The 25,952-nt window shown below is 46.1% G+C and overlaps 1 protein-coding gene and 1 long non-coding RNA gene across 51 annotated transcripts in view; one reads left to right on the top strand and one right to left on the bottom strand.

Annotated features, from left to right (window-relative positions):
* The window catches only part of LOC127603514 (protocadherin gamma-C5-like), a 147,038-nt gene extending 125,572 nt beyond the window's left edge, over positions 1-21,466 (top strand). For 42 of the 50 annotated variants that reach the window (XM_052069964.1, XM_052069972.1, XM_052069992.1 and 39 more), the window contains 4 exons: positions 14,748-14,806; positions 16,053-16,106; positions 17,476-17,573; positions 19,404-21,466. In XM_052069964.1, the coding sequence (XP_051925924.1) occupies positions 14,748-14,806; positions 16,053-16,106; positions 17,476-17,573; positions 19,404-19,687 (495 nt within the window). In that variant the 3' untranslated portion in view covers positions 19,688-21,466. Of the gene's footprint in view, positions 1-349; positions 3,171-4,034; positions 6,848-8,304; positions 11,037-14,747; positions 14,807-16,052; positions 16,107-17,475; positions 17,574-19,403 lie in introns of those variants that run through there. The other 8 variants (XM_052070022.1, XM_052070013.1, XM_052070002.1 and 5 more) reach the window with 8 other exon arrangements.
* Positions 20,873-25,695, bottom strand: LOC127604024 (uncharacterized). Its single transcript, XR_007963190.1, has 2 exons — positions 25,539-25,695; positions 20,873-23,391 (listed from the first exon to the last, which is right to left on the bottom strand). It is a non-coding gene; the product is annotated as an uncharacterized LOC127604024 (long non-coding RNA).
* Between the last annotated feature and the right edge of the window lie 257 nt (positions 25,696-25,952).

The raw sequence follows: 25,952 nt of genomic DNA, 5'->3' as shown, positions 1-25,952 counted from the left end.
TGAGATTAATTAAAATAGTCTTGAGAAAAGATTTCCTTTCTTGAACAAAAAGCCTAGTTTGCATGTTTTACGATTTGAAGGCAGCAAATTTTGGTATGGCTGTAAATGATATTCCTCTCAGAAAATATTCAGCACCCACATAAGAGTGGAAAGCAACACCGAATGCAGCGCTTTAGCAGAAAAAAACAAAGTTTTTTTCTTTTCTCTGATTTATTTATTTGCTGCTGAACTAAATTCCCTCTGGTATTTGTGCCATTTCAATGCATCTTTGAAATATTTCTGATATTGAGAATGATTTGGGTGCGTATAAAATGACAAAAATTAATAAATAAAAAATGAAAAATCTGTAACCTTACAATTAGGCCGGAAAACACCGATAATATTTCAGCTAGAGGGGAGAATGCTGTGACTTTAAGAGTGAATGAGGATCAGCCTCCCTCTGATTGGTTGGTGGAAGTGCGAGCCGTGAACCAATAGAATTGAAGACTGTACAAAGCAATCTCATCCCTGCCCCCTGCATGCAGCTTCATCTCACACGTCGAACGCACCGAGCTGAGGCACAGACAGAAAGGAATCAGCTCGATTTTTTTTACATTGAAATGAATTATTCTGCGGTAGTTGTGCCGAGATGGCTTGAGGTGTTTTTATAGAAATATCCCCCATTTGTGTAGATGGAGCAAATGCCGTGAAGAGGATGTTGAGAAGGATTTTTGCGTCTTAGCGGAGCAAGGATGACAAAGACAATAGGGTACCGAGACTGGCGATGGCGAGCTCTTTTGTGGCATTTTCTCATGTGGACTACAGTGGATGCGCAGACCCGTTACAGCATCCCAGAGGAGCTCAAAAAAGGCTCCGTGGTGGGAAATGTGGCCAGAGATTTGTCTTTGGGATTGTCTGAGATATTTGAGCGCAAGCTGCGTGTCGCCTCCGAGGCCGGTAAGCAGTATTTCAGCGTGGATGCGGGGAAGGGCGAGCTGCTGGTCAGCGACAGAATAGACAGAGAGGCTTTGTGTGGGCAAAGCGCCACCTGCGTGCTCCCTCTGCAGGTTGTGGTGGAAAATCCCTTGCAATTGCATCGAATCGAAGTGGAAATCAGAGACATTAACGACAATTTTCCTCGGTTTCATACAAACGAACTATTTTTAAAAATCGCGGAATCAGCCGCAGTGGGGACTCGTTTCCTTCTCGAAAGTGCGGAGGATGTTGATATTGGGAGCAATTCGGTAAAAACGTATAATTTGGCTAAAAACGAATGTTTCACATTGAAAGTAAAGGAGGTTGAGGATGGTAAATTAGTTCCTGAATTGGTGTTACAAAAACCACTGGATAGAGAAAGGAAATCTTCTCATCAGCTCTTACTGACTGCTTTAGACGGAGGAAATCCTGCCATGTCTGGCACTGCACAAATTACGGTGACGGTGCTTGACATCAATGACAATTTCCCTGTTTTTGACAAAAATTTGTATAAAGCATCCTTACAAGAGAACGTGGCAAAAGATGCATTTGTACTAAAAATAATAGCGACGGATGCAGACGAGGGACAAAATGGAGAAGTGGAATATTTTTTTAGCACACGCACACTTGATTCTGTAATGTCTGTTTTTAAATTAAATTCGCAGACAGGTGAAATATTTTTGAAAGGAGACTTAGATTATGAAAAAGATGCGTCTTACAAAATTGAAGTGACTGCTAAAGACAAAGGGACTCCTGAAATGGAGAGTCACTGCCGTGTGCAGATTGATGTTATTGATATGAACGATAATGCTCCAGAAATTATCCTCACCTCAGAGCCGCAGCCAGTCCGGGAGGATGCACCAAGTGGGTCCGTTGTCGCTCTGCTCACATCACGTGATGCAGACGCAGGTAATAATAGTCAGGTAACATTGCAGCTCGCAAAAGGCTTCCCTTTTATTCTGAAACCATCATTTTCAAATAATTACGCTCTGGTCACTAGTGGTGTTTTAGACCGAGAGAGTACGCCTGAGTACAATATTGAAATTACAGCCAGCGATGCAGGCTTTCCTCCTCTCTCTAGTAAAAAAATGATACGTGTCAGCATCACTGACGTTAATGACAACCCTCCTGTGTTCTCTCAGAGCTCGTACAATGTTTACTTAAAAGAAAACGGAGTAGCAGGCTCGATACTGTACTCGGTGTCAGCAAGTGACCCGGATGCTGGTGAAAACGCCAAAGTGTCTTACTCCATCGTGGACTCGAAATTACACGACGTGTCCGTGTCGTCTTACGTTTACGTGAACTCGGAGAACGGCAGCATCTTCAGCATGCACTCGTTTGACTACGAGAAAGTCAAAGTGTTTCGGGTTCGGGTTGAGGCGAAGGACCAGGGCTCCCCGTCCCTCAGCAGCAACGCCACCGTCCACGTTTTCATCCTGGACCAGAACGACAACGTCCCCGCCGTCATATACCCCTCCCCCCACGCCGCCTCCCACCTGAGGGTGCCCCGCTCGGCCAAGGCGGGCCACCTGCTCACCAAGGTGACGGCCGTGGACGCCGACTCGGGCCACAACGCCTGGATCTCCTACAAAGTGGCGGAGGCCACCGACGCCTCCCTTTTCACGATCAATTTGTACACGGGGGAGGTGAGGACCAAACGCGCCGTATCCGAGCACGACGACTCCTCTCAGAGGCTGATCGTCGAAGTCAAGGACGACGGGGAGCCGGTCCAGTCGGCCACCGTCACGCTGTCCATCCTGCTGGAGGACGGCGTGAGCGAACCCGCGTTGGAGCTGAGACGCAAGGCGTCCGAGCCCGGAAAGAAAGGCGGCAGAATCACGCTTTACTTGATCGTGGCTCTGGCCTCCGTGTCCGTGCTGTCTCTGCTCACTTTGCTCGTCTTGGGCGTCAAATGCATGAAGAGCAGCGCCAGCGGCGCCACTTGTTGCGTGCGACGGACGCTCTCCGATGAGGACAAGAAGCCCAACAGAAATCTACACATTCAGCTCAACACCGATGGGCCCATCAAGTACGTGGAGGTTCTGGGAGGAGACGTCATGTCTCAGAGTCACTCCTTCCGGTCGTGCATGTCTCCCATGTCGGAGTACAGTGATTTCACGCTGGTCAAGCCCAGTAGCACCACCGACTTTAAGGAGGTCATCAGCGTCCTGGATGCTTCTTTGCCTGACAGCACCTGGACCTTTGAGAGCCAGCAGGTGAGCCAGAATTCTGGAAAAAAAGATTAATTTCAACGTCCAACTCGGAATCAAAAATACTCGTGCCCGTGAAACCAGGATAATTGGCTCAAAAATTGTTCACTGATGAAATATATCTCAATACAATATGGGCGGTCTGCTTTCACAAAACTGAACATTCGGTCGAAAAATAATCCGTTTGACGAACATGCCTGCTGTGTTGTCCAATTGGAGCTGAGTGTTTCAGCACTATTTCAAAGAACAGCGACGGTGATGAGTGCCGGTAACGGGGCCCACTTGCAAACTGGATATGCGGGGTCGTTCCAATTACTGACTTTCAATAATAATTGTGATTTTTATGATTGTTATTATTATTATTTTTTTTGTGGTGCACTTAATATTTTCTGTCATCTCAAAGTGCTACAGAATAAAATAAATAAAAAAGAAAAGGAAGGCCAATGCCAAAAGCTTTTGTAAAAGGTTTAAATGTTGGAGGCTATGCCTTAGAAGACTGGTATTCATTCTTTCATATAGTGAAATTAATCTTGTGATGTCGTACATGACATGAACACGCGCTGACCATTATATTAGATACATAGAACTACACGAAAAGTAACCATCATATAAAACTCTCAATTTGGAGCTTTGCAGTTCTGCATTACTGCCCTTCACCCAAAAATAAATACGGTTTTAAAAGCATTTTCTGTCTTCCGTTTCAAAGAGAGTATTATCATTTTAAAGGGAATATTGTTGATCCACCGTCTTTTTAAAAAATGAATTAGGAGACCATTTGTTTCTAATGTTGTCGTCAATTGTGTCATTGACTGCATACTGTATATACAGTATATAATTTGTGCTGATCGAATTATCAAAATATGATATGCTGATATATTCTCTCTGCCGCTTTTCTTGCTCTCCGTTGAGGACAGATGAGCTCTGTGCGTGTATGTTGGTGTGTGACAGCGACACCGAGAGTGTCTCTGATTGGCCGAGCGGATTGACGCTGTGCACCAATAGCTGTCTGAACTGTACAAAGAGATCTTCTCCCTCCCCCATACAATTCAGTAACATAACCACAATGCTCAGTGTAGGGAGGAGAGGATCTACATCTGCTATGTAGTGGCGTTATACTTCATTTTATTCTTCATTTTCACGATGGATGGATATTGTTTGAGGATGACACGTGTTTGGAATATGGATTTTGTCTTGGCGGCCTATTTTTCTCTGGACGGGAATTGATGTATTTTATTGAGAGAAGGATGGAAAAGACAATAGGATGCCGAGACTGGCGATGGCGAGCTCTTTTGTGGCATTTTGCATTGTGGACTACATTGGATGCACAGACTCGTTATAGCATCCCAGAGGAACTCAAACGGGGTTCCGTGGTGGGGAATCTGGCCAAAGATCTGTCTTTGGGACTGTCTGAGATATTTGAACGCAAGCTGCGTGTCGCCTCCGAGGCCGGTAAGCAGTATTTCAGCGTGGATGCGGGGAAGGGCGAGCTGCTGGTCAGCGACAGAATAGACAGAGAGGCTTTGTGCGGACAAAGCGCAAGCTGCGTGCTCCCCCTGCAGGTCGTCATTGAGGACCCGCTGCAATTGCATAGAATTGAGGTTGAAATACGAGACGTTAATGATAACTCCCCTCGTTTTACTTCGAATGAATTATCCTTCAAATTAGCCGAATCTGCAGCGGTGGGCAGGCGTTTTCCTTTGAAGAGCGCAGCGGATCCTGACGTGGGAAGCAACTCAATTAAATCATATACTCTCAGTAAAAATGACTGCTGCTCCCTTCGAATAAAAGAAATAGAGGGTGGAAACCCCGTCCCTGAGCTCGTGCTGGATAAGCCTTTAGACAGAGAGGAGAAGGCTGTTCATAAAATATTATTAACTGCATTTGATGGAGGAAGTCCGACTCGATCAGGCACTTCAGAAATTACTATAAATGTACTTGACAGCAATGATAACTTTCCGGTTTTTGAGAGAAATCTCTACAAGGTAACAGTGAGTGAAAACGGTGTGAAAGGGACTGTTATTCTCAGACCAAAAGCAACTGATGCAGATGAAGGGTTGAATGGCGAAATTGGCTTTTCATTTGGCTCCACGACTCCAGATTCTGTGTTATCCGTGTTTGACATGAATCCCGTTACTGGTGAGATCACTTTAAAGGAGAAATTAGACTATGAGACAACAAAGTCATACGACATTGACATAACTGCTAAAGATAAAGGCAGCCCTGAGATGGAGGGTCATTGTCGCGTGCAGGTTGATGTGACAGACTCCAATGATAATCCTCCTGAAATTGTCCTCACCTCTCAGCCAAAACCTGTACGTGAGGATGCCCCGAGTGGAAGCGTTGTCGCCCTCATAAGTGCTCGTGATCTTGACTCAGGCCAGAATGGTAATGTCACATTACACCTGAAAGAGGGCTCTCCTTTTGTCCTAAAAACCTCTTTTTCTAACGTTTACGCGCTGGTCACCAGTGCTGCTTTAGACCGAGAGAGTGTATCTGAGTATAACATTGAGATTACAGCCACTGATGGAGGCTTTCCTCCTCTCACTAGTAAGACAATGATAGCTGTCAGCATCACTGACGTTAATGACAACCCTCCTGCGTTCTCTCAGAGCTCGTACAATGTTTATTTAAGAGAGAACGGAGTAGCAGGCTCGATACTGTACTCGGTGTCAGCAAGTGACCCGGATGCTGGTGAAAACGCCAAAGTGTCTTACTCCATCGCGGACTCGAAAGTACACGACGCGTCCGTGTCGTCTTACGTTTACGTGAACTCGGAGAACGGCAGCATCTTCAGCATGCACTCGTTTGACTACGAGAAAGTCAAAGTGTTTCGGGTTCGGATTGAGGCGAAGGACCAGGGCTCCCCGTCCCTCAGCAGCAACGCCACCGTCCACGTTTTCATCCTGGACCAGAACGACAACGCCCCCGCCGTCATATACCCCTCCCCCCACGCCGCCTCCCACCTGAGGGTGCCCCGCTCGGCCAAGGCGGGCCACCTCCTCACCAAGGTGACGGCCGTGGATGCCGACTCGGGCCACAACGCCTGGATCTCCTACAAAGTGGCGGAGGCCACGGACGCCTCCCTTTTCACGATCAATTTGTACACGGGGGAGGTGAGGACCAAACGCGCCATGTCCGAGCACGACGACTCCTCTCAGAGGCTGATCGTCGAAGTCAAGGACGACGGGGAGCCGGTCCAGTCGGCCACCGTCACGCTGTCCATCCTGCTGGAGGACGGCGTGAGCGAACCCGCGTTGGAGCTGAGACGCAAGGCGTCCGAGCCCGGAAAGAAAGGCGGCAGAATCACGCTTTACTTGATCGTGGCTCTGGCCTCCGTGTCCGTGCTGTCTCTGCTCACTTTGCTCGTCTTGGGCGTCAAATGCATGAAGAGCAGCGCCAGCGGCGCCACTTGTTGCATGCGACGGACGCTCTCCGATGAGGACAAGAAGCCCAACAGAAATCTGCACATTCAGCTCAACACCGATGGACCCATCAAGTACGTGGAGGTTCTGGGAGGAGACGTCATGTCTCAGAGTCACTCCTTCCGGTCGTGCATGTCTCCCATGTCGGAGTACAGTGATTTCACGCTGGTCAAGCCCAGCAGCACCACCGACTTTAAGGAGGTCATCAGCGTCCTGGATGCGTCTTTGCCTGACAGCACCTGGACCTTTGAGAGCCAGCAGGTGAGGGAATAATTGTCAAATGAAGTGAGATGAACTGAGAATTCAAGGGGTTGTTATGTCTCAAGTTTAGTCATTGGCAACATTTCAACTTCCTGAAATGTGGCACAGGTGTTGTTTTTATCCATCCATCGATGTTTTAATCCGCTTTTGCTCACTGGAATCGGGGGCATGCTGGAGCCTATCCCAGCTGACTTCTGGCAGTTGTCAGGGAACACCCTGAACCAGTTGCCAGCCAATCACATTGCCTTTCCTCCATCATAAAACGATCTCAAACAACATGCCAACAGTATATTGCATTAAAAATAAAAATCACAATAAATGAAGTAAAAATAATAAAATCACATAGTGGAAATAGTTGTAGTCGTGGTCATGTGAAGTTAGCGGTGTCACGATTCGGTTTAGGGACCAACAGGTGGCACTGTAGAGCTCCGCTGGCAGCTGCACACCTGTTGGTCATAGGTAATCAGGCCTATAAAAGGACTCCTGCCCGCACACTCGTGTCGGGTCATTGTTGCGTTTGCCACTGTCATGTTTGTTTGAGTCATGCTTTGGTTGCTACTTTGGACTTTGTTTGCTTAGGATTTAGTTTTCTGTGTTTTATCAATACACATCTTCAAATACACCCTGCTCCTCTCTCCTGCCTGCTTTTTGGGGTCCACCACCACCATGCAACGTGACAAGCGGCAGATAAAAACAGGCATTGCCTGAGTCGCGTTAGGTTGGTAGTGAGGCGCGTACAACTGAATGAGGTAGTGTTGCTCATTTTCCCTATTTATTGTTTTTTATTCTCGATTTTTGTGGCTTTATTTAAATGCTGGTATGGACAACGCATTCCAAGTGCGGATCCCAAGCCCAGATGAGGGAGGCTTAGAATCAGGCAGGGCATCCGTCTTCACTGATAGGGAACTGAGCATTGACATTGGAGAAGGCTCATCCAAAACCCAAATAGGAGAAATCTCAGGAAGTTTTTTTTCGGGAATATCTGGTGTGAAAATATATTTAGCTTGTTACATTTTTTTCTTGCTATTTAATTGAATATAATATTCCACCTTTTATTCATCACAACAAAACTTTTGACCATTATTGTGCTGCTTTTTTTGTCCAATTTATGGGGTTGACCAGTTTGGCTATGGCGCCCCCGTATGGGTGAAAATACTTTCACAACTTTTTTTCACCTCCCCGTAACACGTGAATGAACTAAAAGATGCACTGGAATGGAATGTGTTTTGGGTGCCTTTCACTGTTTTTCCTCGTTACCAAAGCAGGACGTTATATTTGCACATCGTTATCATTTCACTTTTTTTGGTTGAAGTTGTTCCTCAAGCTTTGAGTTGGGGGCGGGGGGGTGAACCACGTTTCCAGCGTATGCGTGTACGTGGGAAAGTGTGTGCGTGAGTGAGAGACTTTTGTCTGCGTCTGCGTGTATGTTCCAATGAGGTGGGGCGGGGGGGGGGGGGGGGGGGGGCTGCGTGCCCTCTCCCCGCCCACGAGCGGAGCGAGGCGGGAGAGAGGAGCCAGAGCGAAGTTGAAGTGTGGGGGAAAATGTTGAGTTTTTCGGCCTCGTTTCCCCCCGAAAATCGGCGGTCATGATCGCGTTAAAATTTCCCGTCACTCGCGTCAAGCGGATATACTCGCCACCGAACCGGTCGGGCTCGTCTTAACCCAACATAATGGATAGCAAACGGTGAGGGGAGAAGTTTCAGCGTTTTCCCGGACAATGGACTCCAGGCAGAGGAAGCGCCCCGGTGGAGGGGGCCAGCTGTCGCGGCTCTGCTGCTTTCTGGCCTGTCTCTCCTCCGCTTCCGCCCAGCTCAGCTACTCGGTGTCGGAGGAGCTCAGTCCGGGATCCATCGTGGGGAACGTCGCTAAAGATCTTGGCCTGAGCACTCAGGGGATTGTCCGAAGGGGGCTGCGTGTGGTGTCTGAATCGGACACTCCGTATTTTGAGGTGAGGCAAGCGACTGGAGATTTGGTGATTAAGCAGCAGATTGACAGAGAGCAGATGTGCGAGTTGAGCTCGTCCTGCTCGCTCCACCTTCAGATACTTTTATCGGACCCTTTGGAGATCCAGCGCGTCGCGGTGGACATCGTAGACGTCAACGACAACGCTCCGAATTTTTCAACTAGCAGCGTGTCTTTGGAAGTGTCCGAGGCGGCCGCGCAGGGCACGAGATTCCGCTTGGAGAGCGCGCACGACCCGGACGTGGGTACCAACTCGTTGCGCACGTACCGTCTTGCGGACAATGACTTTTTTATATTGAACGTGGAGACTAAAAGTGACGGCAGCAAGTTTCCGGAGCTTGTGGTGAACAAACTTCTTGATAGGGAGGCGCAGGCTTCCTTTGAGCTGCTGCTCACGGCCGTGGACGGGGGGCAGCCGCAAAAATCAGGCTCGACGCTGCTTCTCATTAAAGTTTTGGACGTAAACGACAACGCACCTATTTTTGACGAGCCCGTCAAAAAAGTGAGCCTGTCAGAGAATGTCGCACTGGGCACTTTAGTGACGAAACTGAACGCCACGGACGCGGATTCAGGTAGCAACGGAGAAATATCATTCATGTTTAGTAAATACACGCCCGAGCGTGTCGTTAAACTCTTCATCGTGGATACGAAGAGCGGGGAGATTCGCGTGAACGGCGAAGTGGATTACGAGAAAGCTCCATCCTATCACATCACGGTGCAGGCCCGAGATGGCGGCTCCCCCGCGATGGAGGGCTCCTGCAACGTCATCGTCGACGTCATCGACGTCAATGACAACGTGCCAGAGATCACGCTGACGTCACTCACAAGCCCCATCCGAGAAGACTGCGCCCCTGAGATGGTGATAGCCCTCATCAGTGCTCGCGATCTGGACTCGGGCAAGAACGGGGAGGTTAGTTTAACACTTCCGCAAGGTCTGCCATTCAAACTCAACTCAGCCTTCGGCACGCACTACAGCCTCACCACAGCCGGGCCCCTCGACCGTGAGATCCAGTCTGAGTACAAAGTGGTCATCAAGGCCACTGACGGCGGCTCACCTCCCATGTCGTCGCAAACCACCTTTGTGGTGAAGCTGTCTGACGTCAACGACAACTCCCCTACTTTCTCCCAAAACTCCTACTCGGTGGACATCCCCGAGAACAACGCTCCGAGCGCTCCCATCGCCGTTGTCTCGGCAACTGACCCGGACCTGGGGGACAATGCCCGCATCACCTACTCCATTCTTCCCGGCATGGTCCAGGGCTCACCCGTCTCCTCCTATGTCTACATCAATCCAGAGAGCGGCCACATCTTCAGCATGCGTTCCTTGGATCACGAGCAGCTTAAGGCCTTCCGTATTGAGGTCCAAGCCCGGGACGCCGGGACGCCCCCCAGGACCGCCAATGTCACTGTCCACGTGTTTGTGGTGGATGTGAACGACAACGCACCTATAATTGTCCACCCTGCGTTTCCACGAGACCAAGGACTGCAGCTGAGTGTGCCACCGTCTGCTGGACCGGGGTATCTCATAAACAAACTTGTGGGGGTGGATGCCGACAGCGGGCACAATGCCTGGTTGTTTTACTCCATCGCCCCCGGGCCGCATGCCGGCATGTTTCGTATCGGGGCGCACTCTGGCGACCTCCGCACAGCCCGCAAGTGGGCTGAGGAGGAAGAAGGCTCCACTTATGACATTGTGGTCATCATCCAAGACAACGGTGAGCCGCCAAAGTCCGGCTGGGTGAACATTACGGTCACGGTGGAGGAGAAGGGAGTCGCGGATGACGCTCCGGCGAGACCTCACCACACAGCCTTCTCGCCGCGCGGCGGGATGTCGGACATCACCTTGTACCTCATAATCTCTCTCGCCTGTGTATCGGGTGTGTCTTTTATCACTTTCGCCGTCCTCATGGTGCGTTGCCTCAGGCACCGCGGGCACGGAATGGGCGACTCCGATTGCTGCTATTGCTGCTACGGTAATCATCGGTCTGGGCGCTACCACCAAAGGCCCAGCAAGGACCTGCACCTGCAGCTCAACACGGACGGGCCCATCCGTTACATGGAGGTGGTGGGTGGCCCCCAGGATCTACACACGCGCACTTATCGGCCATGCTACTCCACTATATCCAGCAGGAGTGACTTTGTGTTCATGAAGACGCCCATGCTGAGTCACAACAACACGCTCAACACCACTCTCAGCAGGAAGCACCTTATGAACTCGGCCGGTGAGGTGAGGAGATTAATGTGTGTTGGGGGAGGGGGGTTTATACAAAGTGTCTCAGAGAATGATTCTCCCTGGCCACAACCATAGCCACTCCTGTACCTCCAATTCCGCCATTCCAATGCTCATTTGTTTATCTAGTAGTTTGGTTGCAGTGGCATTCTTATAGTGGAGCCCCACAAAACTGCTTATTTTGGACCACCAATGCTCCGTTACTTATGAAAAAATGTACCTATTCACTGTTTTTGTGCTCAAATGCAAAGTCTACGTAATCGATTCAGTGGCATCGTTGAGCCAAGGGACTATGTTGGCGAGTTGGAAGGAGCTTCCGTTTGCCAGGTCATAACTTTGTCAGCTTGAAAAAAGTTGACGCCACTATGTAGCATATATTGGAAATTCTAAAGCTTTTTGGATGGGCGTCAATCATCTCCCGCTGCAAACCACAACCACCCACAGTTAACCTAATGAGATAAATCTGCATAATTGCCCAACTCATTTTTAACCTGTTACTGAATCAGTTAAAAAAATGCCAATGACTTGGCAATTCTGCTGTTTCGCTCCTGATATTGTTCAATCGGTACAGTTTTTAAAAAATACATTATTACCTTTTTAAAGGCAGAATTTTGGATACAGCTCTTTAATTGAATCATTCCATATTTTCAAGTGGATGTTTCTTAGTCTTCCGGCGTAGTTGCCCCCACTAGATGGTGAGGGGAAAATGGAGAAACCTTGCGTGTTTCTAGTCGATGGATAGGAAGAAAGAGCAGATATTAAAAAAGGAGGAAAAAACTAACAAAAAAAAAATTCCCGTCAGGTTGATTTAATAGCTGAGAGGAAGACGACAGCTGAGTAAGAGGAAATAAGGAAAGAAAATACTCAAAGGAATGCAAGAAAAAAACCCTCACGATGGTTCAGAACAGGAAGTCACGGGGTCACTTGTATGGCCCCTGACTTCCTGTTGTCCACTGATGAATAGTCGCAGCACTCTGTTCTTACTTCCTTGGTCAAAATGCTGCCTCTTTTGTATGAATGGTTATTCAGGAGGGGTGAATTAACCCAAAGCCATCATGTACAGCACAACGCAGGTTGCGCTTTCTGCCAAATGCTTTCTCCATCATGTCGTTTTTCACCAAGCTTTTTAACATACTTCCTCCATACTGAATTAGCTTCGCCCCTGAGGTCAGCAGATCGCCATCTGCCGCAGTGTTCCACGTGACACGTGCTTTCAATGAGGACAAGAGAACTAGTGAGGAAGAGGAAGGGCCGGGTGGCTTTACACGCATGGCGGCAAACGGCGCTTGCTTTCATGCTTGCGGAACGGCGGCCATCATGTTAGCGCCTTTGCTTGCGGTTGTGAGCATTAATTTGGACACATAAAGAACCTCACGATATAGCGGGTAATTTTAGAAATGAGCCGTGAGCCCCGGTGACTCATGCTCCCTCGCTACCACGTCCGTTCTTTTGTAACGTGCTGCTCCGGAACACTTGGTTTAACATGCCCTTAGCGATGTTTAAAAATAGAGCGTGTGTCCTTCCTTTCTATCAGCTCACCACTGAAAGCTGCCGAAATGGGAATGGATCCATTTTGGCAGCTTTAAAGTAATCAATATCAAGGTGTTATGTTAGCTCTTCCAGGTGTGTTTACGTGCGGGCTGGTTAGGTTGTTATGCAAATACAGCAGATTCGTATGGACATTTTCAAGCATCACATGCACCGAACTGGCTCATGCAGTTCTGGGAAAATGTCCTCAGGGTTTTGTCAGTTACCTGCTCGTGTTTGTTTATTCAAAGCAAACATGCGTCACGTTTCCTACTGGATGTGTTCTTCCTATCAGTTGCAATTTGAACGGAGATGGGATAGATGGGGAATTCGACATCCTCGTGCTTGCTTTTATAACAACAGATAGGGTTGTGTGTGTATGTGCCTGAGAGAGTAGCAGAACAAAACAAAAAAAAGACTTCCTCCTTTCAGTTAGAGCACCAGGTGCAGTCCAGCCAAACTATTTTAAACATCACACAGTTTATCAACTCTGCCTCCCAGAGTCCCCCCCATCCCCCACACACACACATGCACAGTACACCAGAGATGGGTGGAAGCATATTTTGTCTGTCCAAAAAAATCTATTTCTACCTGTTGAATCATACTTCATATTATACACAATTACATGAGTAGGTTTTATATTTTATTTCAGTATGACAGATGTTCGCCAGATGCTCTCATGTACTGGTGAGACAACTGAGGCGGGTTATAATTCGTTTGTCGAGCTCAAATATGTGACAGATGCTGACTAAAAGTGCCTTAAGATGGTATGAAAGGTCAAATCCACACTCTGGCGGGATGAGATGCACTCCGACCTGGCCCCTGGAGTCTATACAGCGCAAAGTATCGCACCGACAGTATGTTGAAGCCTTTTATCCAAGCAACGTTTGTTTGATGGTCTTCGTCCTTGACCTCGATGTTGTTTGTATGCCGGAGCCACGCAGTTGGAATGCTGGCCCTCTTTCTGGATATTCGCCTTCACTTGTGGCTCATTCGCTTTGTGTCAGATGGAACACACATGCCCGCACTCATCAGAGGCGTCCCTTTTCAGAATGCAACCATTGGCCAAGCTGTGGAGGAGGATTGAGATCGACCATCCTCTTCTCATTCACAACCGCTGCGGTTTCATTTTGGAATGGATGCTGATTTACCTTTGTCTTTGCGTAGTTTTTTGTTTTTGTTTTGTTATTGGAGTGATGTGGGAGGAAAGTGTGCATTATTATCATGAAAATAACATTCTTCTGAGCATCTTTCAGCTTTCCATCCTTCCCCTGGGGGTTGAACAAGTCTTTTAATAATGCACCGCATCATCTTTGCCGCCACTCGCTCTGGGGAGCTCTCGTATCGAGTAGAGGCAGCACGAATGGAGATCTGCCAGCCTCCATTCACTGCATCAGTGCACAACAAGAGAATCTGGGAAGAAGTAGAAAAGACGCAAACAGTCAGGACTAGATGGCCCATACTGCGTTCTTATGAGAATTTAGTAAGATTTTGTACGGAAAGTGGGAAAACGGGCCATCCATCCATTTCCTGTCCCCCGTTTCATTGTCACAGGAGGCTGGAACTATCGCAACTGTCTTGAAAGATGAAATGATGAGCAGGTACTAAAATGATCCTTCAGCTGTGTGACCTCTTGAAACTGCATTTTTGTGCTACACGAGAGAAGTTTCGCACCAGCTCATTTAAAGCCTCTCTCTAATCTTCGTCCGCAGTCTTCACATTTTCACACAATTTCCACCTTGTTTAATCTAGAAACATGTAATTAGGAAGTCACATGAATGTTAAGAGACACGGGAGAGGGGAAAAAACGGGTGCATAGTCAACTTTTCCATTTGATGCCTGTTTGTTCCTTGTCTTTTCTTCATCAAGCAGACATTTAAGGTTTGCTTCTCCCATTCTGATTTTCCATTTTGTGTCTGAGTAGTATGTGGTGATCCAGTTCCTGCATCTATTTATGCTGCTCATTTTGCATTTTCTGCTCCTCCACCATTGTTGGAACAACATGCGTGCAGAGGTCCGTTTGGTCTTTCTGCGAGACTGCAACCACCCACATGCACACGCTCGCGCACGCACAGATGTGCCAGCCACAAAAACACATCACATGAAACCCAGTGAGGAACCTCATAAAATGTGTTGACCTTGGATTTGTTGCTCATGTTGCGACTTTTCTTCTCTTTGCAGCAAAAGCCTCCCAACAATGACTGGCGTTTTAACCAGGGAGCAAGACCAGGACCCAGCGGGTGAGTAAACATGACCTCCTCTTACTCACACACACACAGAATGATGAGGATGTTGATGATGATGGTTGAAGAAAAAGAGAAATAGCTCATAAGTGCCTGTTACATTGTGGTTACGTGATTTTAAAAAACCCAAGTGTGAGGTAGTTTTTGTTTTTTCCGCCTCACACTCCTCAGTGATGGATCCCTGTTTTCTAAAATGGCTGCCGCAGCCTCCTCTCCCCCTCCCCCTGGCGTTCCTCTCCTCTCTGCTTGCTCAGGACTGCAGATGAGCGATGGTGGCCAGAGCTGATGGGGGAGGGGCGATGCAGTTGTTCTCGCCTCCTTCCCTGACATCCGAGAGGCGTTTCGAATCAAACCGACGGCATGGGGGATTTCTGCCTTCCAAACAATGCGTCTTTGGGCGATATGTGCTACTTGCTGCCAATCGCAGCTTCGTGCACACGTTATTTTTCCTCATGTTGCCATGGGGTAACATTTCATCATGATTAGTGCACAACATTATGCTATGTTAGTCCTTAAATCAATCCTGCTGAGGTAATGGATACATCAAGCATACCTCGCAAGGTTTGCTTCTCATGCGTAATGTCTAAATAGGCACTGATAAGATTCTAAACGGCGAGCTGCATCATGAATTCTACCTTTATTAAAATTGCGATAATGTGAGTGAATTAGAGCAGACCTCCACCTGGGCTGAACAGGCACTTTGAAGAAGCAGAGAATTGTCTATCTTCATAGATCTCCACTTCTTGCAGGATTATTTAATATTGACATGAGGATTCATGATTTCTCTTTTTTTTTTCCTTGACAAACGTAGGCAGTAGAACCACATGATTTCTGCCAGGTCATCACAATAATGAATGGTCATTTTAAAGAAAGCCATATTCGTAAACAGTAAATGGCCGCTGTTGACTTAATCCGCCTGGCACACATACAAAATGACCTCCCCTTTGTGGATAGCAAAAAAAATGCTCAATTTTGAATGACACCGTCAGAATTATTTGTTCACCAATGTGTTTCTTCTTGTGGTTTTACTTTGTCGGTGTCGTCGAACTGCATTGCATCAAACTGAGCCGTTTCTAACACAGTACGACAATTGCGCAACACTACAAAGTACAACCAAAACGAAGGCCGGCGTGACAGTGTCAGTCAAAATTGCAGCTTTTGTCTTGGATCTCTTTGGGCTGCGCAAGTGTACATTTCCAAAGTAAACATGTCTGACAGTTTCTATAACATGTTGTGTTTTTAGTCCCCACATGCCATACGGTACACATATACGATGGACGCCGAAGAGTGGGACAAGGTACTCATTTAGAGCTGGAAAGTTTGGCCACTCTCTGCCCTTTGGAGCTGACCAGCGTTTGCGAAACTGAATTAGTCCTGATTGGTTTATAAGGGCGGAGAGTTTCCTGTAATTAGTGCACCCAGGCTGAGTGTGTGTGTGTGTAGCTGTATCTAACTCATAGAGCTTGTGTTAGTCTCCCTAAAAGTTTGATGGGGTTTGTTGAGCCGTGTGTATTTAGGCCACAATGCCTGCTGTGGCATTGGAAGGACTGTGGCACTTTATTGCGTGCAGTGTCGTGCCATATTTATATATGTGTGTGCAAAACCAAACAAAATGGAGCTTGTGTAATTTCCTTGGGCTTTACTGTGTTGCCTCAATGTTTGTGTGTGCATAGTGGTTGTAGCCCAACAGTATCACATGTGGCTTCTCGAGTAATTTATCAAGTGGACGGCGGGGAAGACGACGTGTTGCTCTCTTGAGTTCAACATGCAGGGGCAGCGTGCGGTTATCTGAAGACCATGGCTCGATGTGCCTAAAATGTCCCCGGCGAGGCAATAAAACATGGCTGGAGGCTATAAACGCTGGCCTGGTCGGGTTGAGCGTCCTCCCTCTGGACCGCAAGTCTCCATCTTGCCCACAGGAAGTGATAATACTGACCACAGGAAGAGCTCAACAGCCACAGGATGTGATAAGTGAGATGGTCGTTTAGCCTAAATGAAGCGCTCACTTTTTATCTTTCGTGATGAGAGGGAGATGGTGGCTTCAAGCCAGGGCCTGGCTCTCGCTGGCTGGAAGAAGAAAAACACTGTCCAGTTTTGGAAAGCAGGTGTCGGGGCACGTAATCCCCCCCCCCCCCGCACCCCCCCAGTTAATCTTCTTTCCATTTAATTCTTCTGAAGCGCAGGGGTGTTTACGAAGAGCTTGTTGTTCATCACTAGTCTAACCCAGATTACAAATCAGCGTGACCCAGTTGTGAGCAGCACAGCTTGCGTTCGTGCAGCACTACTGTGACTATGTGGAAAAAAAATAGATTGTAGGTTTGCTTTGTTCCCTCCACATGCAAATTGCACTCTTTGAATAAGCAAGCCTGCCTGGAGTTCCCTCACATGGAAGTAATCAGTTTGCATCAACCCATGTTGACGCCAGCCTCAGCATTAAATATTTGAACTCGTATTTGCTCAATGGAACGATGGAAAGCACATATTGTACGACTTTGTGTGAAGGTTCAAGCACGCTTGCCACGCTTGACGCATCAGCACTCCACTCTTGGTCAGCTGTGATGCCACCAACACACAAAAAAATAATAATTAAAAAATGTCAAGCCTGACCCACTGACTATTTACTGTCGGACTTACCTTCATCTTCTCTCCCCCTCCCACATGGGTAGAGCTGCCGGAGGACCCGAGGTTGCCATGGGAACAGGACCATGGCCCCAACCCCCAACTGAAGCTGAGCAGCTCCAAGCCCTGATGGCTGCGGCTAACGGTAAGAAATAAATAACATGAGTTGAAGGATTTGTCACCTGGTTGATTTATTCATTTATTCATTTGCTATGTGTTGTGAGCCAAAATTTTGATCATGAGCAAGAGCTTCTGATACGTCGCCACGCAAGTGCAGTGAAATATAACAATTTCAGTTGTTTAATCGCTTGTACCAACAGTCAAACAAACACATACAAAAACAAAACATTTGTAAATACTATTTTAATGGCCTTTTATTATGTTCATATTTTGAAATTCAATGGTAAATTTTTTGAATAAAATCAGTGATAAAAATTATGTTTTTTTTAGGGTCTGGCCTAGATTAATTCCATTTCAGTTCAATTACATTTTATTAATTTAATGTAATTAAATGTACAGTGGACTCCCGGTTACTCGCCGTTCAGAACCTGCAGCGTTGCCCATTAACAGTTTTTTCCCATATATTTAAAAAGAATATGTTTTCATATTTAAAGGTGAAATGTTTTGGGGAGTTTTTTTGGGTATATTTTGTGGAAAATGTTTCTTTATTGAAGAATTATCCCATTAAAAAAATGTCAGTCAAGGCTCTATGCAACCTTCCTTTTGCTTCACTTCTCATGTTCTGTCTCCTTTGCACTCACTACTCTGATGACTCGCTTGGAAAAGACAATTGGACTATAAAAGCAATGTTTTAATTGAAAAAAAAGGGAAAACAGAATCTGAGGAGGGAACAGCTCTTTGGCAAACAAGCTCTCAAGTCATCAGTCAAGTTGCCACTGCTGTTTTCATCTCATTGTCAGTGGCGTGGAAAAAAAATTATCCTGCCTTGTGCTCATCCGTACCCACGTCAGCACAAAATAAACCCAAGTGGCCCGTCCGTGTCATTAGGAAGGAAAGGAACATGCAATATACTATGAAGGTCATCTCTAACGTCGCAGAAAAGAAGGAAGTGGGATGTTGTGCACATTTATCAATACTAAGATTAAGCGCAAGGTATTTTTCCTGCATGTTTACGTAAAGGAGCAACGGAATCGGATGGGGTTGGGGGCAGGGAGGTAGCGTTTGTGGCGCTGCATTGCAGAGGCTGGGGAAGAATTATAAGCTGAGCAGTGATGCACACAGAGCAGAGGACAAAGCGAAAGACATCAGACTCTTTCAAGATAGCAGCACTAAAACACATCACATTTTCACATATTTGATATTAAGTGAAAAACAAAACATGGCACCCCACAATTGTTTTTTTTTTCATGCGAGTCACAAAATTGCAACTTTGTGTAAAAGGCACATTTAAATTGTAAACCCACGCAGAGTCAATAAAAACGAGTTTTCTCATTTCATGTTTATTCACGAAATGCCGATCAGACATTCAAAGTACCGGTACTTCATTATTTTGTAGTCATTTTCGCCGCTTCGTGTCAACAGGCATGCTTTTGACACGTCTGTATGTCAAAAATCCCCAATTGACTCATTTAATCCCCCAATTGACTCATTTAACTCATTTTTTTTTGTCAAGTACAAAATGACCTTTCAAATATGTGTAATTGAAACCTTTTTTTCGTTGCATCCAAACCTTTGCTCAGTTGAATCAATGCACACACTTCTTAAAAGGAAATACAAGAACATAACACTTGATAAAAGGCATTCTAAAGAAATAAACTGTTTTTATGAAGTGTAATCAAGCCAAAAGACACACACACAAGATTATGAACTCACTTGTCGTTGCAATTTTGGCTCCCAACACAAAGTAAAAAAAAATCTCGGGTTTTGCTCACTTTTAAAATCCTATTTTTCCTCATAAGTTGTTCCCCTTTGCCTCTCCCTCACCCCCACCCCCTCCTGCTCTTTCACCCAACAGTGAGCGAGGCGACCGGCACCCTTGGACCCGGCACGATGGGCCTGAGCACCCGCTACAGCCCCCAATTCACCCTGCAGCATGTGCCCGACTACCGGCAGAACGTCTACATCCCCGGCAGCACGGCCACACTCACCTCCAATCCTCAGCAGCAGCAGCAGCAGGCCATGGCCCAGCAGGCCAGCCAGCAGGCACTGCCTCCGCCCCAGCCGGGCCAGCCCGAGCCACCGAAAGCCGCCCAGACCCCCGCCTCCAAGAAGAAGTCTACCAAGAAGGAGAAGAAGTAGAAACGGAGGCGGAGGAATGCTCACTCGGGTCTGACGAGAGCTGAAACCCCCCACACCCCACCATCAGCTATCGCACGATGGACGGTTCTGATGGTTCTTTGGAAGTGCCCTGAAGGCTCGGAGGAGTCTGAAAATGCCGAATGCTTCTGCTTGTAATCGGTCGATATTTGCTGGCTGGGTATGGGGGGTTATTGTGATTTTCTTTTCTTTTCTTTTGGCTAAGACAAGAAACCTCCCAAGGTTGACAAAGCTTAAAAGCAAGTGATGTATTCTGAGAAATGTTTTGTCTTTCATGTTGGATTTATTGTGCTCTTTCCCTCAAGTGGGACGTCAGCTGTTTTGAGTACGCTCGCCGCCATGATATTTCGATGTAGGGCCGGCCTTTGCGGGATCTTCAAGCATACCTTTTGCGGAGATAATAAGGCTGTTCTTTTACTGCGATTACAAACTCATCTGCATGCTCTTTAAAGGTTCAAACCACATTGTTCTAGTTTAGAATTGCAAACTATGCATTACAAAAGCAAAAGAGGAGGATGCCACACCCCCTCCCCCGCCCTCTGCCAAGTCGCTGATGAACGGAATCCACATGTAGCATTTACCTGGCAAAAAAAAACTTTTGTAACCATCGTTCGAAAAAGTAAGACATTAACCTCCTGCAAAGCATGTATCCGCAATGAGAGCCAACAGGTGTTGTCCAGTTGACCCAGACTCAGACCCTCACCGCCCCACGTTGAGAGCCAACCTGAAGTACAGTATTGCGCTGACGTTGGGTATCAATCACATTCTGATGAAGTGTTTGCCCTCACTGTCCACGTTATTTTGTTTGCTGCAATAGCATCGAGCGATTGTACGCGTAACATATGAAGTCCGGCTGGTGAGCGGGAGAGATTGGAGGTTCTGGCGACCGCCACCAAATCATTGTTTGACCACGTCTCCAACCATTGAATGTACAGAGGAATCACTGTTGCCCCGCCCACCACTAGCTCAAATGCACTGACCTAGGCTGGGGTCAAAGGTTCGGCGAGGCGATGCCACTCACCATACTCGCACTTCGCTAATATTAAAAATCCCCCCTTCCCTACCCCCATTCGCTCACTTGTAAATAAACACAAGTCCTGTTGATGGTATGAGCCAGGTGTTTGTGTTGTAGGGGCCGCCGTTGTTCAACTTTTTCCAAAATCAAAGTCCTCCACAAAGCGTGGCTCACTATTGGAATGTGTTGCATTTCGTTTTCCAAGAAAATTAAGCAAACAACAAATATAAAAAAAAATCATAAATGAAAATCTGAGATGTTTTTCAACAGTTTGTGTTGCAATGTAGTAACTAAGCACCATGCCAACTAACCCGTCAGTGTAAATAGAACAAATGAAAGATAACTTTAGATAAGTGACACACGTAGACTAGTTAACCTGTGATATGTGTTGCGCATATTTTTGTGTTCATTTTCTCTTCTATCTTTTATCACCCTGTAAAGAAATGACAAATATGAATATGTTTCTATCCTTCTGTAACCTCTCAATGTTCTTTTTGCGGTGATTTGATCTTGTGCATTCTCTTTCTGTCCATATGAACAAATGACTACAGTATAAATATTATTAATGTGTACGTCTGTCCGCTGCTGAATTAATGCTACTCTATCATGCTGTATTATCTTTCTTATCAAATGCAAACCCCTTCCCCTCGCCACGCTTTATCCTTCTCATTTTTATGCTAATATTTATATTGCTGTTTTATTTTCTCTTGAACACTGACATTTCAAATAAAACGATTACGAAATCAGCTGTCGCTGTCTTTGTCTTGTTTTCTCTCCATAACATCCAGCCTTCCATCCATCAATTTTTGAACCTGCTTATCCTCACAAGTTTCGTGGGCATACTGGGAACTATCCTTGGGCAATGGGCGGGGTACACCCGAAACTGGTTGTCAACCAATCGCAGGGCACACAAAGACAACCATTCACACTCACAGTCAATTGTTCGGCGTGTTCCATTAACCTGCCATGCATATTTTTGGAATGTGGGAGGAAAGCGGAGTACCCGGAGAAAACCCACGCAAGCACGGGGAGAACCTGCAAACTCCACACAGGAAGGCCGGGGCCCGGAATCGAACCAGGGACCTCTGCACTGTGAAGCTGACGTGCTAACCAGTCGCCCACCATGCCGCCACTCTCCATAACAATACATCACAACAATGCCATCTAATGCAGTGTTTCCCAACCTTTATTGAGCCAAAGCACATTAGTTGACATTAGGACACTGTCGTGGCACACTACTAATGAAAAATGAAACAAAAAAGCAGGAATACTGAAAAAAATGATGACCTCAACAGAATTTACTCACAAATTGACATACTCAGGGGAAAAAGTTTGGTTGACCAAAAAGATTTGATATAGTCCCACAAAGCCATGATGTATTCCGTTGTACATCTATTTGTTCTGCCTGTCACTATAGGTTGATGCCATGGGAAGATGAACTAAGATGTATTTGTGATTAATAATAACTTTTCAGATAAAAAATTAAGTTAAATTACATTATTTGCCGCTTCACCCTCGATGATTTCTCGCAGCATTCTGGTTGGGAAGTTGCAATGCATCCCAGATTTCTTTGCCTTGTTTCCATTCTGATCAAATTTTCAAACATCAGTCTACAAAATAACATTTGACACAAACAAATGATAAGACGGGGAATAGGCTACAGTCCATAACTCTGAAAGTCTTTGGACGCAGAACAACTCCTCAACACATTAAACAACAACCAACAAGAGATTGGAATGTAATCAATCACATCGTGTACCAGTCGTGTATCAGTATGTTGGATGCCCTCAGTATGATGAAGTACAATGAAAATATCGTTCTGACAGTGCCATTGAAAATGTGGCCAAAGCCAGAATTTCACTGTTCTCTTGATTGAACACCTTGGATGAAGTGTCTGATGAGGATACTGTAGGTGGCCCGAAATGAGGGAGAAACAGGAACAAAATTGATCTCAAAAACAACGTCATTGTTGTACAACCAACCAAAACATTCATGCACTGCTCTGATGCAAAAACATCTATAAATAGCCTCCCGAGATGTCACCGTGTCGGAGCAAGAGAGCGGTTCGGTGACTCGCTGCATGCTGCAGATGTTGGGGAATGGAAGCACGGAGGGGATGTGGATTGAGGGCGGCGTCCCGATGCAGCTTTTTAAATGTGTGAACAAACGCTCAATGGTGAATTTGACTTCAAAAATATGTCGGAGACTTGCACAAACGAGTGAGAACCCGCTACTTTGACTAAACATGGACTATGCTTTGACTGCCATTGTTGCTATCGCAGGAAAATGATGCTGTCTGACTACGTCAGCCTCTTGAGTCGTTACACAGGAACGATTCACCTATCATGAACAAACTAAACAATCAGTTATGAGTATTGAGCAAGTCAGCACGTGTTACACACAGAAATGTATCTATGATGAAATATGTTGTTCCTACTGAAGCTCTAAAGCAACGCTGAGCTTCCTTGCTTGAAAAAAAAAGACCATTACCAACATAGGTACGTCAGACATAGTCCTTTGCATGTAGAGAAAATGGCTGACTCCTCTCTCCCCGCCTCTTTCTCATTGTGTTCCGTGGTTGCTGTGGTAACCGTCAGCCCCAATGAGCACAGTGTTCTCCCCTCCTTGCGTTAAATCTGTGCAGCAGCTATGTTGGTGTGGTCTTGCTGAGCTGCGTGGAGACAAACACATTGAACCATTAGTCAGAGCCCAAATCCAGGAAATGCGCGTGCACACTCTCACACACCTTGATGAGTCAGACATAGTACAGCACTTTGGCCCAGTTTGATTCTTTGGTGGGATGTTGACATTCTCACACAATCTCGATTCTTATTTCAGATTTAAAAGGAAGATCATCCTCATTTTAGCAAATGGAACGTCATTATTCTGTCATACTGCCATGTTAGAACCTAGAAGACAACTTCACTTTTCGGTCACATTTTTTACTGTCAATTAAGTGCCCAAAAATATGTCAGTTGCCATTGACACTTACGACGTGGAAAAAAAAAAAGAAAACAGTTGGTTTTAATGTTGGATGTTGGCATGGTTGCAGGTTATTTAAAAATATTTTTTCTTCTTGCATAACTGTGTAAAAAGAAGGAAAGTAAAAGCAGATGACAAGTGTGATTGGCTGATGTGTGAAATGAGACGGGTCTCCAGGTTTATCCTGCAAATCTTCAGGTTTCGCATAACTCCTGGAAACCATGAAACACGACAAAGAGGACTATAACCATGTTGCCCGCAAAATAAATGCAGTCAGAACATAGAGACACTCCCTCTCATACATTAAAAAAACCACAAGGACATATTATTTCCAAATATAATTTCCCATGCACCCAGCCAATGAGTATTGCCGCTAATATGCTCGAGTAGCACATGACTGATGAAGTGTCGAGGAGGGAGGGGGGGGGGGGGGGGCAGACGGGAATAGAAAGGATCTTTATTGTGGGCCGTCTAATGTATAGTTTCAAAGTCACTTTATCAGTTGATGACTCACAGAGACTGGTTGTGTCTCTTTATCGCTGAATGTGGTGACACAGAATAGAGAAGCGCTTGTTCTCTGGTGGCCCCTTTACAGCCCCCTTCCGCCTCACCTCATTAGGCACATTCCCACTCATTAGACACAGCAACACAAATACAAATCCACATTAGAAATAAATCCCGTGACGTATAGCAGAATTATCCAATATCATGGATGACCTGAATAACATTTGTCAGACAACAAAGACACAATAGAGAAGAACAAAAACTTGTGGAGATTTTATATTATTGCTTGGTAAGTGGTGCACATCTGCACCAGAGTCCAGAGGTTCTGGGTTCAAATCTCGGGTCAGACCTTCCTGGGTGGAGTTTGTGTGTGCTGCTCATGTTTTCTCTAAGTATTCCCACGTTTCAAAAATATCCATGTGAGGATATAAAATCGTCCAAAGGTGTAAATTTGCAAGTCTGTGTAAATAAAGTGTTTTAAGTGGGAAAAGCCGAATACTTTTCTGTAAACATGTTTATCTCTTAGGATAAGCAAAGAACTCCAAGTATATTTCAATATAAATATTTCAAGAATATAAAAGACAACAATAAGCAGAGCGTCGGTGAGGAAACAGGTACCCAAAGCTTTGCGCACCAAAACAAAGGGCCTCTACATTAATTGTTGTCCATATACAGGAAAAAAAGCAACACCTCATTTCCCGCCACAAAAGATGACATCTGATCTTTATTAGGAAAGAGCAGGATGTGATGTCATTGCTGTCTGTGGCGGGACAGGAAGTCGGTGCCTCTTCGCCTTCACCACCTCCTCCCCCGTGAATCCGGTGAAAACCCGCCCCCCAACAAACTTCCTCTCCTCTTCCTTCCTCTGACCCCCTCTCTCCCACCTCCGCAGCCCCCCTCCCCAGCTCGCCCTATTTACCCCACTTTGCTGCAGCTGTTTCTCATGGCAGCCCCACACATGTTGGTGGACACTGTGCTACTCTGTGCTTGAAGAATGTGCTGGATTGACTCCCGGCAGACACACATGACTGGGTTTGAAGGAATAACTCTGGGATGGCGTGTAACGTACTGGGTGTTGTTTCCAAAGCCACAATTGAGTGACACACTTCAGGAAAATTTCATGTGAAGCTTTTAGAGGGGGTAAATCGGTCTCCCGCAACTCAGAAAATGAGTCACACTTTTTTTTCTTTGGATGGATGAGCCTCATAAAAAATGTATCAATTTTCTCCTGTCTCGCTCATCCATCTCCCAAAATACACTTCTGAAAATCACGCACAACCTCAGTTACTCCTATATAGGACACCAATACTAAAGGTCAAAAAAATATTCTACCATTGAGTTAGTCCTCCTTGGCAGTAGTTGACGCGATACTGCGGCAGCTTGTCACATCTGCAAATCATCATCTGCGTCAGAAAGAAAGGACTTTGTTCACAATGTTATGTCCTTGTGTTAAAGGATAATTGATAAATCAAAATTGCCAGAGGCATCTGTACACGGTACCATTAAGTACTCATGTTGGTATAGTTCTGAAAATAAAAGTGGTATTGGACATTCCAAATGATCATCATCGTCATCATCATCATCATCATAGTTTCATTACAACTGTCAATGTAAAAGGATGTGAATCATTGGTTTCAAATGCTTCATCTTCACCACTGCAAAATACAAAGAGTACATATTTCGTTAAATTGATTCGTGTCTGAAAGTATAGCATGGTATGACAAAAACCATCCGACAGTCTCCTTA

The sequence above is a fragment of the Hippocampus zosterae genome, chromosome 1 (assembly GCF_025434085.1).
Source record: "Hippocampus zosterae strain Florida chromosome 1, ASM2543408v3, whole genome shotgun sequence".
NCBI lineage: Eukaryota > Metazoa > Chordata > Actinopteri > Syngnathiformes > Syngnathidae > Hippocampus > Hippocampus zosterae.
The sequence above is the reverse complement of the archived record's forward strand: the minus strand, read 5'-3'. Positions and strand labels throughout refer to the sequence as shown.